The sequence below is a fragment of the Arachis hypogaea genome, chromosome 15 (assembly GCF_003086295.3).
Source record: "Arachis hypogaea cultivar Tifrunner chromosome 15, arahy.Tifrunner.gnm2.J5K5, whole genome shotgun sequence".
Taxonomy (NCBI): domain Eukaryota; kingdom Viridiplantae; phylum Streptophyta; class Magnoliopsida; order Fabales; family Fabaceae; genus Arachis; species Arachis hypogaea.
This window is the reverse complement of record NC_092050.1, coordinates 102,520,737-102,533,734: the sequence shown is the minus strand read 5'-3', so window position 1 is coordinate 102,533,734 and position 12,998 is coordinate 102,520,737. Positions and strand designations below refer to the sequence as shown.

The following is a 12,998-nucleotide window of genomic DNA, read 5'->3' as shown; positions in this document are numbered from 1 at the left end:
ATTCAAACATTTCTTTTATTGAATTGAAAATGCAGGGGACAAAGCATGCTTTTTGTTCAGTGAAAGTAAACACACAAGCACACACATAGACTAGCTTACTTATTCTAAGAGAAACAAACAAAATGCAAAGACTATTAATTATGACAACTACTTAAAGATGCAAGGACCACTCAAAACAGACACAATGCATGCTTTCTTAGTGTTGAACAAGGAGCAAGTCCACCTTTTATTTGTCATGCTTTTTCTTTCTTCTTTCATACACCTGGTTGCTGGTGTTCCCTGTGTCCATGTCTGTTGTCTGTTGATTCCGCCAGAACCCAGCTCTATTCATTGCTTCCTCTACTCTATCTTCAAGCTTCATTGCATTGCTTACTTCTATCTCACTTCTCCTTTTGAAGAATTCATCAAAGGTTGGAAAAGCTGGATCCATGTTGTGCAGATGCTCTCCAATATAGTTCAGCTTGATTTGACTATTTATGTTGTAGTCAGCTTGGACTTCATATCTTGCATCTTGGAGTGTTGTGAACTCTTTGAGAGCCCTCAAATTTTCAGCTTGCATTTGTTCTAACTTTCCAAATGATTCATGAGATTGAAAAGCATGTTCTTCTTGCATCACAAGGAATCTTGACTCGAATTCACTTTGTTTGTTCATCATTCTTAGCTCCCGTTCTTCTTGTGCTTGTTGGTTTTTCATGTATAGTGAATGGTATTCCTCTTGCCTTTCTTGAATTCTCATGTACTGTTGTGATAATCTTCCAATTGCTTCCTGCATTTGAGTCATGTCCAGATTGTTATGTAGAGGAGTGTGCTGCTGTTCCTCCTCCTCTTGTGGCTCTTCTTCCTCTTGTAATTCTTCTCCCTCCATTGGTTCCTCTCTTTTTTTTTTCATGAAGGATCAATTGTGCCCCTAAATCCGTGCATCAAAGTTTGGTGAACACCAAACTTGTATCTTGCTTAAGGGGTAAATGTGAGATGCTAGTAGTAAATCACAATTGATGCCTTCATCATAGAGTATGATTTCTTTTTAATTGAAAAGTCTCAGTAAGAGATAGTGTATGATCATTGATGCATGATTTTTTAATTTTCATGAGAAGAGAAACACCAAACTTAGTGTTTGGTCATATGCTAGGCATATAGTATGAAAATGTTTGCAACACTGGTTTGGTGTGCTTGAAGGCACACCAAACTTTAGAAGTCTTAGCATATGAAAAAAAATTTTTGCATGCATTCATTGAGTACGTCTATGAAAATAAATTTCATGCTCAGATGATCATAACTTATTGAATTTAAAATGACATAAATCTTAAATCATGGGTTGCCTCCCATGGAGCGCTCTTTTATTGTCACTAGCTTGACGTTGGAGCTTTCTTTTATGGTGGTTGAGGGTTGTAGTGCCTCAACTTGTCTCCCCTGACCGTGATCCTCCTCTTTCTTCTCTGGTGTTCAATTTCAGCATGTTCCAACGAGAGTATGTTGCTGACATTGTAATAGTCATCAGTCTGTCGGCTTGCTCCCAGTTGTTGATATATTAATTGCACTTTGTCACCTTTCGAAAGCCCCTCTGTTGGAATCTTCCTGTTCTTCCAACCCCTTTTTGTTTTGTTTCTGCGTTTCATCCTTTCTTTTGTTGACCTTTCTTTTCTGGCCGTAGGCTTACCTTGGGGATCTTTCATCCTTTCAGTGGCTAATACTCCAATATTCTCTTGGACTTCTTCATCAGTTTGCACAACCTTTTGCCTTGGGATGTTGTTGTGAATCGCCTTGTTGCTTTCTTCCTTTAACTGTGATTCTTCCTTGTCAAGTTCCATATAGTTTTTCTTCTCATTACCAAACTGTGCTTCTGGTAACACCTTCAGAGTGACACTCCTGTCATGCATTCTGAGAGTTAATTCTCCTTCTTCTATGTCTATGATAGCTCTAGCAGTGGCCAAGAATGGCCTTCCCAGAATAATAGAATCACCATCATCCCCTTCTGAATCTAGAACCACAAAATCTGTAGGGTATATGAAATTGTCCACCTTGACCAGAAGGTTTTCAATCATACCCCTGGGGTATATTGTTGACTTATCTACTAGCTCTAGAGATATCTGTACTGGTTTAACTTCCTCTATATGCAGCTTTTTTACCAAGGAGGATGGTATTAAGTTGATACTTGCTCCTAGATCGCACATTGCTTTAGTGATGGTTAATTCCCCAATGGTGCAAGGTAGCAAAAAGCTCCCTGGATCTTCAAGCTTAGGGGGAAACCCTTTTTGAATCAAAGCCCTGCATTCCTCAGTGAGCAGTATGGTTTCCTTCTCATGCCAACTTCTTTTCTTGTTGATAAGCTCCTTCAAAAACTTGGCATACAGAGGCATTTGCTCAAGTGCTTCAGCCAAGGGAATATTGATTTCCAGCTTTTTGAAAGTCTCAAGGAACTTATGAAATTATTGGTCCTTGGTTTCTTTGTTGAACCTCTGGGGATATGGCAGTGGAGGTACAAAGGTTTTCTCTGCTTGTTGCTTTTGATTCTTGGTTGGCTTTTCAACTGCTTCATTCCCTTTTTTTGGAATTTTTTATTGTTCCTCCTTTGCTTGAGTTTGCTTTGAAGCTTCCTTGCTTGCCATTGCATCATCATCATTGGCTTCCTCTGTGTGTGTTGGCTGTTCCTCTTCTATTGGTCTTTTGCTGCTCTCTACTTGCTTCTTAGTAGTGTCATTGTTGCTCATCAATGTTCTCCCACTCCTTAATTGTATTGCCTTGCATTCTTCCTTAGGATTTGGGATTGTGTCGCTCGGCAGTGAGCTTGAAGGTCTCTCAACAGAAATCTGTTTGGAGATTTGCCCCATCTGTCTCTCTAGGCTCTTCAGGGAGGCTTCATGATTCTTGGTTGTCATTTCCTGGTGTTTCAACATTTTGTCTATCACGGCCTCCAAGTTAGTGATTCTCTGGGCTTCAGGTGATACTTGAGGTGGGTTATGAGATGTAGGTGGTGGATGGTAGGCATTTTGGTTGGTGGGTTGGTTATTGGATTGGTACTGGTTGGGGTTGGGGTAGTTGTTTTGAGTTTTTCTGTAGGGGTTCTGGTTAGTTTGCTGCTGATTGTGGTTTTGGTTGCTTCTTGGGTTGTTTTGGTTTGAGTTTCTCTACCATGGTTGTTGGTTTTGGGTGTGATTATCTCCCCATCTGAGGTTTGGGTGGTTCTTCCAGGATGGATTGTATGTATCACCATACACTTCATTTGGTCCTTGGTTGTGCATATACTGTACTTGCTCTTGTTGTTGTTCTTCTTGAATTTCTTCATTCTGTCCCCATGTGGTTGATGGTTGGCTAGTGTTAACTACTGCAACTTGGAGACTATCAATCCTCTTGGCCATTTGTTCAAATTGTTGTTGAATTTACTGCTGCATCATCTTGTTTTGAGCCAAGATTGAGTCCACTCCTTCTAGCTCCATTACTCCTCTTCTTTGTGATGGTTGGCGGTTTCTTTGATGAGCAAAGAAATATTGGTTGTTAGCCACCATATCAATGAGATTTTGAGCTTCCTCTGCAGTTTTCATGAGTTGCAAGGAACCTCCAGCTGAATGATCCAAAGCTTCTTGAGATTTCAATGTTAAGCCCTCATAGAAATTCTGCAGCTTATCCCACTCAGTGAACATTTCAGGAGGACATTTCCTGATTAGAGCCTTGTATCTCTCCCATGCCTCATGGATGGGTTCAGCCTCCATTTGTGTAAATGTTTGTACCTCAGTCTTCAACCTTATGATCCTTTGAGGTGGGTAAAATTTGGCAAGAAACTTGGTTACCAAATCATCCCAATTGTTGATGCTGTCTCTTGGAAAGGATTCCAACCATTGAGTGGCCTTGTCTCTGAGAGAAAATGGGAATAGCAATAGCTTGTAGCTGTCAGAAGGCACACCATTAGTTTTAACAGTGTTACAAATCCTCAAGAAGGTGGATAGGTGTTGGTTCGGATCTTCAAGTGGTCCTCCACCAAAAGAGCAATTGTTTTGAACCAAAGTGATGAGTTATGGCTTTAGTTCAAAATTGTTTGCATTGACATTTGGAGTTAAGATGCTACTTCCACAATGTCTAGGATTTGCAAAAGTATAGGAAGCTAAAACTCTCCTCTGGGGTGGATTGTTATTGTTGTTGTCTGCTCCACCTGGTGGATTAGTTGAATGTTCCTCCATATCTTGGAATTCTTCTTCTGATTCCTCTTCTCCAACAATATTTTTCCCTCTTTTAGCTCTTCTTAACCTTCTAACAGTTCTTTCGTCTTGTTCATGAAAGATGGGTGTATTTCTTCTTGTACCTGACATACAAGCAGAACATAAGAAACACACAAACCAGTGACACTTCAATCTATTGCTAGAATGAAGTTTTAGTTAGCTTAAGCAAAAATTCAAACAGTTAGTGGGTTAATTGAAAATTAAAGGAACAAAAAATAAAAATGCTAGATCTAGATCACCACCTCACTTAATCATTGTCAATCTAATCAATCCCCGGCAACGGCGCCAAAAACTTGATGGGATATTTTCGCGGAAAAACGAATTTCTCCAAAACACCCAAACTTAACCGGCAAGTGCACCGGGTCGCATCAAGTAATAATAACTCACGGGAGTGAGGTCGATCCCACAGGGATTGAAGGATTGAGCAATTTTAGTTTAGTGGTTGATTTAGTCAAGCGAATCAAGATTTGGTTGAGAGATTTGTGATTTGCAGAATTTAAATTGCATAGAAAGTAAAGGGAATGGGTAATTGGCATGAAATTAAAGAGAACAGGAATTAAAGTGCTGAATCTTAAAGAACAAGAAATTAAATGGCAGAAACTTAGAACGCAAGAAATGTAAATTGCAAAATCTTAAAGTGCAAGAAATGTAAATGGCTTGAATTGTAAAGGGAATGGGGAGTTGGATTTGCAGAAATTAAACAAGGAAATGTAAAATTGCAACAAGCAGATGAATAGAAGAACACTTGGATTGAATCAGATCTAGAAACAGAATTGTAAATGAGCATGAAAACAGTAAACAGGGAATGGGAAATGGGAAATCCGGATCTCAGGACCCAAGAGACTAGAAAACCAAGTCTAGATCTCAATGCCTTCCTAGATCCAACAAGAACAATTGCAAAGGAAATTGTAAATTGCAAAGAAAGTAGATGAAGAACAATTAACCGAAACTGAAATTCAATTAAGCAGAAAATTAAACAAGATTCCAAGGTGAGATTGAAACAGAACTTCTTCAATTCTCCACCCAAAATCCAAGACAAGAAAAGTAAAGAGTGCTGGGCAAGAATAAGGAAGAAGAAAGATCAATTCTCCTCCCAAATTCTCTTGAATTAAAACAACAATGCTAAGAATTGTAAAAGTGAGCTCTCAATCAAACCAGAAAAGAAAACTCTCTGAAAACTCAAAGGGCGGCCCTTTAAAACTTAAATTCTAATCTATTTATACACTTTCTTCAAATGGTCTTCAAGCCTTCAATTGGGCCTTTGCTCTTGGTGGAATTGGGTTGAGAGAGGCCTTGGTTGATTGCTCTTGGAGTTTGGAGAAGAACCGAATTGAACCGGGTTGGAATCATGAAAGCTTGAGTAAAAGTTGGAGTAAAAGTTAGGGTCTAACTTTTGCTCCAACTTTTCACATCAGCACCCTTGTTTTGCTGATACCAACGTTGGGGCAAAAGTTAGGGGTCTAACTTTTGCTCCAACGTTGGCCTCCCCTTAGTTATTCATGGCGCCAACGTTAGCCAGAAAGTTAGGGGCTAACGTTGGCGCAAACTTTTGCTAGCCCAGGGAGTTTTTCAAGCGCCAACGTTAGCCAAAAAGTTAGGGGCTAACGTTGGCGCAAACTTTTGGTGCATCCAGGGAGTGTTTTTCATGCCAAAAGTTAGCCAAAAAGTTAGGGGCTAACTTTTCCTCCAGCTTTTGCCCAAAAGTTAGCCAAAAAGTTAGGGGCTAACTTTTGCTCCAGCTTTTGCTTCCTGGTTCATAATTAATTCAAGACTCAAGTCATTCCTCCTAGCCATTCCTTCTTGCATCAACCTTTCTCCAAGCTTTCTTCACCTATCATTAATCAACCAAACACATCAAAGCTATGCTCAAAATCATGAGATATTCATTCTTTCGTAATATATGACAATTATAGCATAAAACCTCATGAAATAGCATGAATTCATACATGGTTGATTAAATCAAAGAAAACATGAAATCTACCCAATTGGCTTGCTTTTGGCTCAAGAAAGTGCATAATTCAATTGAAAACAAAAGAAAAAGGCTAGTGAAACTAGGCTAAGATGACTTGTCATCACAACACCAAACTTAAAGCTTGCTTGTCCCCAAGCAAGAAATGATTTATTGAGAAGAAAGAATGAAATGGGAGAAGATGTTCATGCTAGTAGAGTGTTATTGATAGTTCATGGGGTTTTATGTGGATATGTACACACTCACCTCTTATTGACTCTTAAGCCTAGAAAACCTCCTTCAAGCTTCAAGTAACATACTGCTTTGACCTCTCATTATTCCTTTATCCTTGGCTATTATCTTGTTCATGAGCTTTATTTGAGTGTCATGTGTAGCAAGTTCATTTCCTTTTCTTTATACTTGACACATTATTCACTATAGACACTTGGCTCACATTCCTTCTTAGAACATTGATGCCCAGCACCTCTTTGGGCTACTACTTTCCAACGCAATTAAGAGCGCGCCAATTGGACTTCTGTAGCTCTAGAAAATTCATTTCGAATGTAGCAGGGTCAGAATCCAACAGCATCGGCAGTCCTTTTTCAGCCTCTGAATCAGATTTTTGCTCAGGTCCCTCAATTTCAGCCAGAAAATACCTAAAATCACAAAAAAAAAACAAACTCATAGTAAAGTATAGAAATGTGATTTTTGAATAAAAACTAATAAAAATATAATAAAAAGTAACTAAAACATACTAAAAACTATGTAAAAACAATGCCAAAAGGGTATAAATTATCCGCCCATCACTCGTCCACACCAAACAAGCGATATCAAGGTGATCAGACTCAATATCTCAAGTTAAGTACTTCAAATTACCAAAGTTACACTCATGAACTTTATGCTCGATGTATCGGTTAGATACCCTAACTAGCACAGGCACAGACTCAGAGTATGCATTGAAGCATAAGCAGTCCACCCCTCAAGCTCACGAGGACGAACTGCTCTGATACCATAAATGTAACACCCTAATATTCAAATTCTTATGCTCGAGTCATAAGTCAATGATAATAAGGTGGTACGACTCTCAAGGTGGATTTTTAATACATAGTTATAAGTATAATTGAAAGGAGTATTAATTGAGAAGCTTGAAAGGAGTAAAAATAAAATTGCAAAATCGTAACACTCGCGTATCGACAAAAGAAGATAAAACATATTCGGATAGTGAATCAAAATAAGGTATATATATGTATATAGACATAAATATAATAGCCACTAGTCACCACTTGCGAAGCTTAGGCCGACTAGGGTACAGTAATAAAAGCAACTGACAACAGTAACTTTCCTATTTCTTGTAGAATATACATCAAAGTCTCTATAGGCAAGTTTTCAAAAGGAAAATAAGTACATAACCACAAGGTTTTCAAAATAAGTGCGGAGAGATTCTAAACAAAAGTAAAACAGAGTTCAACAATCTTCGCCATCTTTCAGATAAACCACAGCTCACTGCTGAGCACCCGAACCTACATCTGAAAAACAAGAGATATATACAGAATGCGAACTCCGACACATGGGTTCCCAGTATAGTAAAAGTGCTAAATAAATACAATTCATTATAATAAAAACTCACTAAGCATCCTAAACTTCCTTTCATTTATTAATTCATCGTAGGTTCTCACTAATCCATGAATTAGGCAAATATTTTAGGTGATACTAAGTCTAGTCAACTCCTCATCTTTTCCTTCTTTCCAAACCTCTCATCACTCAATTCCAAGCCAAACCATAGCCAGTAAACCTTGAACTCAGCATTTAAATATCAATTATCTCATTCTCTACCTGGATCAAGTGAAATCACTTCACTGCATCTACCCAGGAAGTTCAAACTATCTCATTTAGTAATCATCATCATTATTCAATCATATCGTCGAATCATTTCAACATGAACAGCCCTTAGCGTCAACCGACACCAGCATGAGGGACCTCTCAGTTGTACAAACACAAGCAATACAAACAACTAATACATAATTAAGGTATAAGTAGAACAAGTAGCATATAATCAGGTAACATAGCATATATGATATAACAATCCAAAATAATTAGGCAAACCCAAACAAATTAAACATATGAAAATGATGTATGCCTACCCTATGGCTGAGGATATCATCTGTCGGTTACAAAGCCAACCCGACATGTCCTAGTAACTAACCATTGGACAATCCCTGTGAGCACGCATCCCCAAGCTCAAAATCATAATCAATAAAATAAGATATCCATGGGGGAGAGCTCATCCAGAAAGGTCTAAGTGTCCGACTACATCTTACGATGCAGGGTCAACAGAATCTCGGATCTTAACTTGGAGCAAGTGGGGACTATCCACTACACCTACCCCAGGAGTCTAGTGCGCACGAATCTCCACACTTCGTACACTGAACCAGCAAGTGCACTGGGTCGTCCAAGTAATACCTGAGTGAGTCAAGATCGATCCAACGAGGATTGTGATTTGAAGCAAGATATGGTTATCTTGCAGATCTTAGTCAGGCGGATAGAAGAATTAGGTATCTTGTTTAAAGCGCATAAAAGGAAATAAATAAAACGTTACTTAGAAGTTGTGTAAACTGTGATAAGAAGATGGTTAAGGCTTGGAGATGCTTTGTTCTTCTGGATTAATTCTGGTCTTACTGTCTTCTTCAACTGTGAATGATTTCTTCTATGGCAGGCTGTATGTGATTGACACCGGTCGAGAGATCGCCAATGCCCCTCCAGATCTGAACCCCAGGGTTAGAATGGATCCATTCTGATTGAGGGTGAAGCTCCTGCAGTCCATTCTCCTTAATGATCTTACTCAAAATGCCACAGACAAGGTCGAATCTTCTGGATCAGAGAATACTGTGCCTTTGGGTTCTAGCCTCTACCACAAAGACTCTAATCTCCCCATATCTCGGCTGAACTGATGTTTCGAGAAGTCCCCAACGAAGTCATGGATTAACCGTCTAAGAGATGTATAATCAAGCTGGTGGTTTATCATTGTCTGATGAAAGACTCACTCTGAACCCATGTAGAATGTGATAACCTTTTGCCAGTTCAACGCATTCATATTGATGAAGAACGAAGATACATCTTAGAATAGAGAATCTAACACGGATTGAAATAGAACAGTAATACTTTTATTAATCCATAAAAATCAGCAAGGCTCCTCCCCTCAACCTAGGAGGTTTAGAAACTCATACTGATAGAAAATACAATGATAAAATGTGTAAAGTGTGCATCCTCCCTTTGATGAGAGGTGTAAAAATCTTTAAATACTAAACTAATGACTAAGGATTACATTAAAAAGTGTAAAATAGTCTTTTAGTGCTAAAATCCACTTCTGGGGCCCACTTAGTGAGTGTTTGAACTGAGCTTGATTAAGATTCACATACTAGGAGGCCTCTAGGGCATTGAACGCTGGTTAGGGGGTCCTCTTTGGGCGTTTGGACGCTGGTCTCTTCTCCTTAGGCGCTTGACGCCTGAAAGGGGGAAGGAGGCTGGCGTTGGACGCCAGTTTTGGGTCTTCTATTCTGAAGCAAAGTATGAACTATTAAACATTTCTTGAAAGCTCTGGAAGTCAGCTTTCCATAACTATTGAGAACACTCCATTTGGATGTCTGTAGCTCCAAAAAAGCTCTTCCGAGTGCAAGGAGGTCAGATCCGAATAGCATCTACAGTGCTTTCTCTGTCTCTGAATCAGACTTTTGCTCCAGCTCCTCAACTTCAGCCAGAAAATACCTGAAATTGCATAAAAACACACAAACTCAAAGTAGAATTCAAAAATGTGAATTTTACACTAAAACCTATGAAAACTTAATAAAACTTAAACAAAACATGCTAAAAATTATATGAAAATGATGCCAAAAAGCGTATAAAATATCCGCTCATCACAACACCAAACATAAACTTTTGCTTGTCCCCAAGCAACTAAAAACACAGTAGGATAAAAAGAAGAGAAAGATACAATAAATCTCAGAGTTTCCAATGAAGCTCAGTTTCAATTAGATAAGCGGGACTTAGTAGCTTTTTGCTTCTGAATAGTTTTGGCATTTCACTATCCATTGAAACTCAGAAATGTTGGACTCTTAAGGAACTTAGAATCCAGATGATATTATTGACTCTCCTAGGTTAGTTCTTTTTTATTCTTGAACATAGCTTTTAGAGTCTTGGCCGTGACCCTAAGCACTTTGTTTTCCAATATTACCACTGGATACATAAATCTCACAGACACTTTAACTGGGTGAACCCTTTTGGATTATGATTTAGCTTTGCTAGAATCCCCAGATAGAGGTGTCCAGAGTTATTAAGCACACTCTTAGGATCTTTGGATCCTTTCACCCTTGCCTTTTGGTTTAAAGGGTTATTGGCTTTTTGCTCTTACCTTTTGGTTTAAAGAGTTATTGGCTTTTTCTACTTTTTTTTTCATTTTTTTCTTTTTTTTTCGCATGCATATATATTTTTTCTTTTATTGCAACATGCTTTTTCTTTTTCTTTTTGCTGCTTTTTCTTGCTTCAAGAATCAATTTTTGGATTTTTTAGATTACCAATATTGTTTTTCCTTTTTCATCATTTTTTCAAGAGCCAACATTCTTAATTTTAACTTCAAATATACAATGTTTATTCATACATTCAAAAAACAAATGCAATGCCAGCACATCAAAATAATTGATTTTTCTTATTATAAAACTTGAAATTCATGTATCTCTCAATTCTTTTTAATTAAAATTTTCTTTTAAGCAAGGTAAGAGACATATGGAATGTAACAACCCCGATTTTCGAGAATGCGAAATCTTTTCTGAAAGTACGGATTTCTCCGGAAGATCAGTAAGGGGAAAACCTTTGATATATCATCAAGTATCTCAATCTTCATTGTCATTATGTTATCTTTAAGCTAGAACCTTTCTCGAGGCAAGCTCGATAACGCAGTTACGAAGAACCTAGTTTTTGAACTGTATCGGTTAGGAATTTTGATTCAGCTTTTTGTAAATAGTCTCAGTTTGACAAACCGGACTCGATTCATGAGAGAAGAGAGATAATAGGATGATATTATCATTATATTATTATTATAAGCTTCTTGAATGATATTATAAGGTTACCTGGTTAGTTTTAGTTAAAAACAGAAAATCGGTTTAACCAGGTTCACAGTTTACTAGTGCAGCTTAGCACCAGCACTCTCTGATGACTTTAGCAATGCTAAGGCCTCATTATACATGTTTTATAATCATAATAAATATGTTACTAGTGTCATTTATGCTAGTGGCTCAGAAAATAATTTTTAGAGATGTTTTTACATGTGTTCCGATACATCTAGTTTTAGTAGTTATACACCTGAGATATTTTAATATTATTTTAATCCACCTCCAAGCCAACCAATCACAACTCACCCTACACCCCCAAAACCCCCAAGGCTGGCTCATTTTCACTTTGTGGCCAAAAATAGGAAGAGAGAAAAAGAGAGAAAAGTTCTTAGTTCCAAATCTTCAAAGTTTGATTTCTTCTGAACTAAAACTCAAATCAAAATTCCAATCCGACCAAAATGATCCTCTCTTCTTTCTCTACATGATCATATGACTTATCAAGGCTGGAATCAAGGTGAGTTGGCTGTACCATCTCTCTTTTGATTCGGTTTCAAGGAAACATGCTTAAACATGTATTTTCTTGATGTTCTTCCTTAGGAATCATGCTTAACTTGACTTGAGGGCCAAGAAACGTGAACTTCCAGCAAGTCTAAGGTTAGAAATCACTTCTTAACATGCTGAGGGAGATATGGTTAGTTGAGGGGTTTTGGATTTAAAGTTGTTCTTGATGTGATTTAGGAGGAAAAAGTGCTTAAGGACCACCTGAATGTCTAACCGAATTAGGAGCAGCAAAACCAGGTAGGGTGTCACGAAATTAATCTTGATTATTTGTGTTTGAGATGTGTGAATGTTGTATAATTTGGCTGTGCTAAAAATTGGTTGCATATATGATTGATTCTTGGTAAAAATTTGGTGAAATTTTGATGAAATTTGATGAAATTTAAGCTTTAAAGTTCATGTTCTTGGGGCAGCTAGAAAAATGAAACCCTAGGCTTAAATTGAGGTTCAATTTGTGTTGAAATCATGTAGAAAAGATGGGGTTTTAGTGGCTGCTAATTTATTATGAATTTTAGTAAAAATTGGTTGCTGAAAAGACTGAAAAACGGGTAAAAACAGAGAAAGAATTTGAAGAATTTATGAAGAACTTAAAGAACACTTTGAGTGTGATGAAGAACAATGAAGAACAGGCTTTAGATCCTTAAAAGGGCAAGGAAGTAAAAATTTTGGTGTTTAAGGGGTTATTTAGTAATTTCTGAAAGTTAGGGTGGTAAAAGTAGAAATATTAAAAGTTACAGGTGGTAAAAAGTGAATTTTAAAAGTTAAAAATAAAAGGTAAGTTAATTTTCGAAAATTAATGATAAAATAATAAATAATAATAAAATATTAAATAATAATATTTAATTAAAAATAATATTTTAATAAAAATAATAAAATAATACGAAAAAGGCAGTTTTCTGTAAAAGCTTTAGAAAGACAACTTTAAGTGCAGAATCTCATAATTACCTTCATAAAATACTTAGGGAGTGGTAAGAACATATTAGTGAGGCAAAGATAAATAAAAGATAAAAAGTTGAAGAAAAGATAAAAGTCGAAGAAAAAGTCTGTAAAGTTTTAATGACAGAAAAATAGACAGAGACTAGCGAACAAACTAGGGCAACATAGTTAGTCCTTGAGTTGCAACTAGGGTTAGGTATTATATGAAAAGTTAAACTGTTTCAGTATAGACTTGATGAACTT

General features: G+C 37.3%; 1 protein-coding gene across 1 annotated transcript in view; it reads right to left on the bottom strand.

The window, feature by feature from the left end:
- LOC112748654 (ornithine aminotransferase, mitochondrial) overlaps positions 1-1,808 on the bottom strand; it is a 50,965-nt gene extending 49,157 nt beyond the window's left edge. The window contains exon 1 of the mRNA XM_029292954.1: positions 1,658-1,808. Within this exon, the coding sequence (XP_029148787.1) occupies positions 1,658-1,808 (151 nt within the window). The remainder of the gene's footprint in view (positions 1-1,657) is intronic.
- Between the last annotated feature and the right edge of the window lie 11,190 nt (positions 1,809-12,998).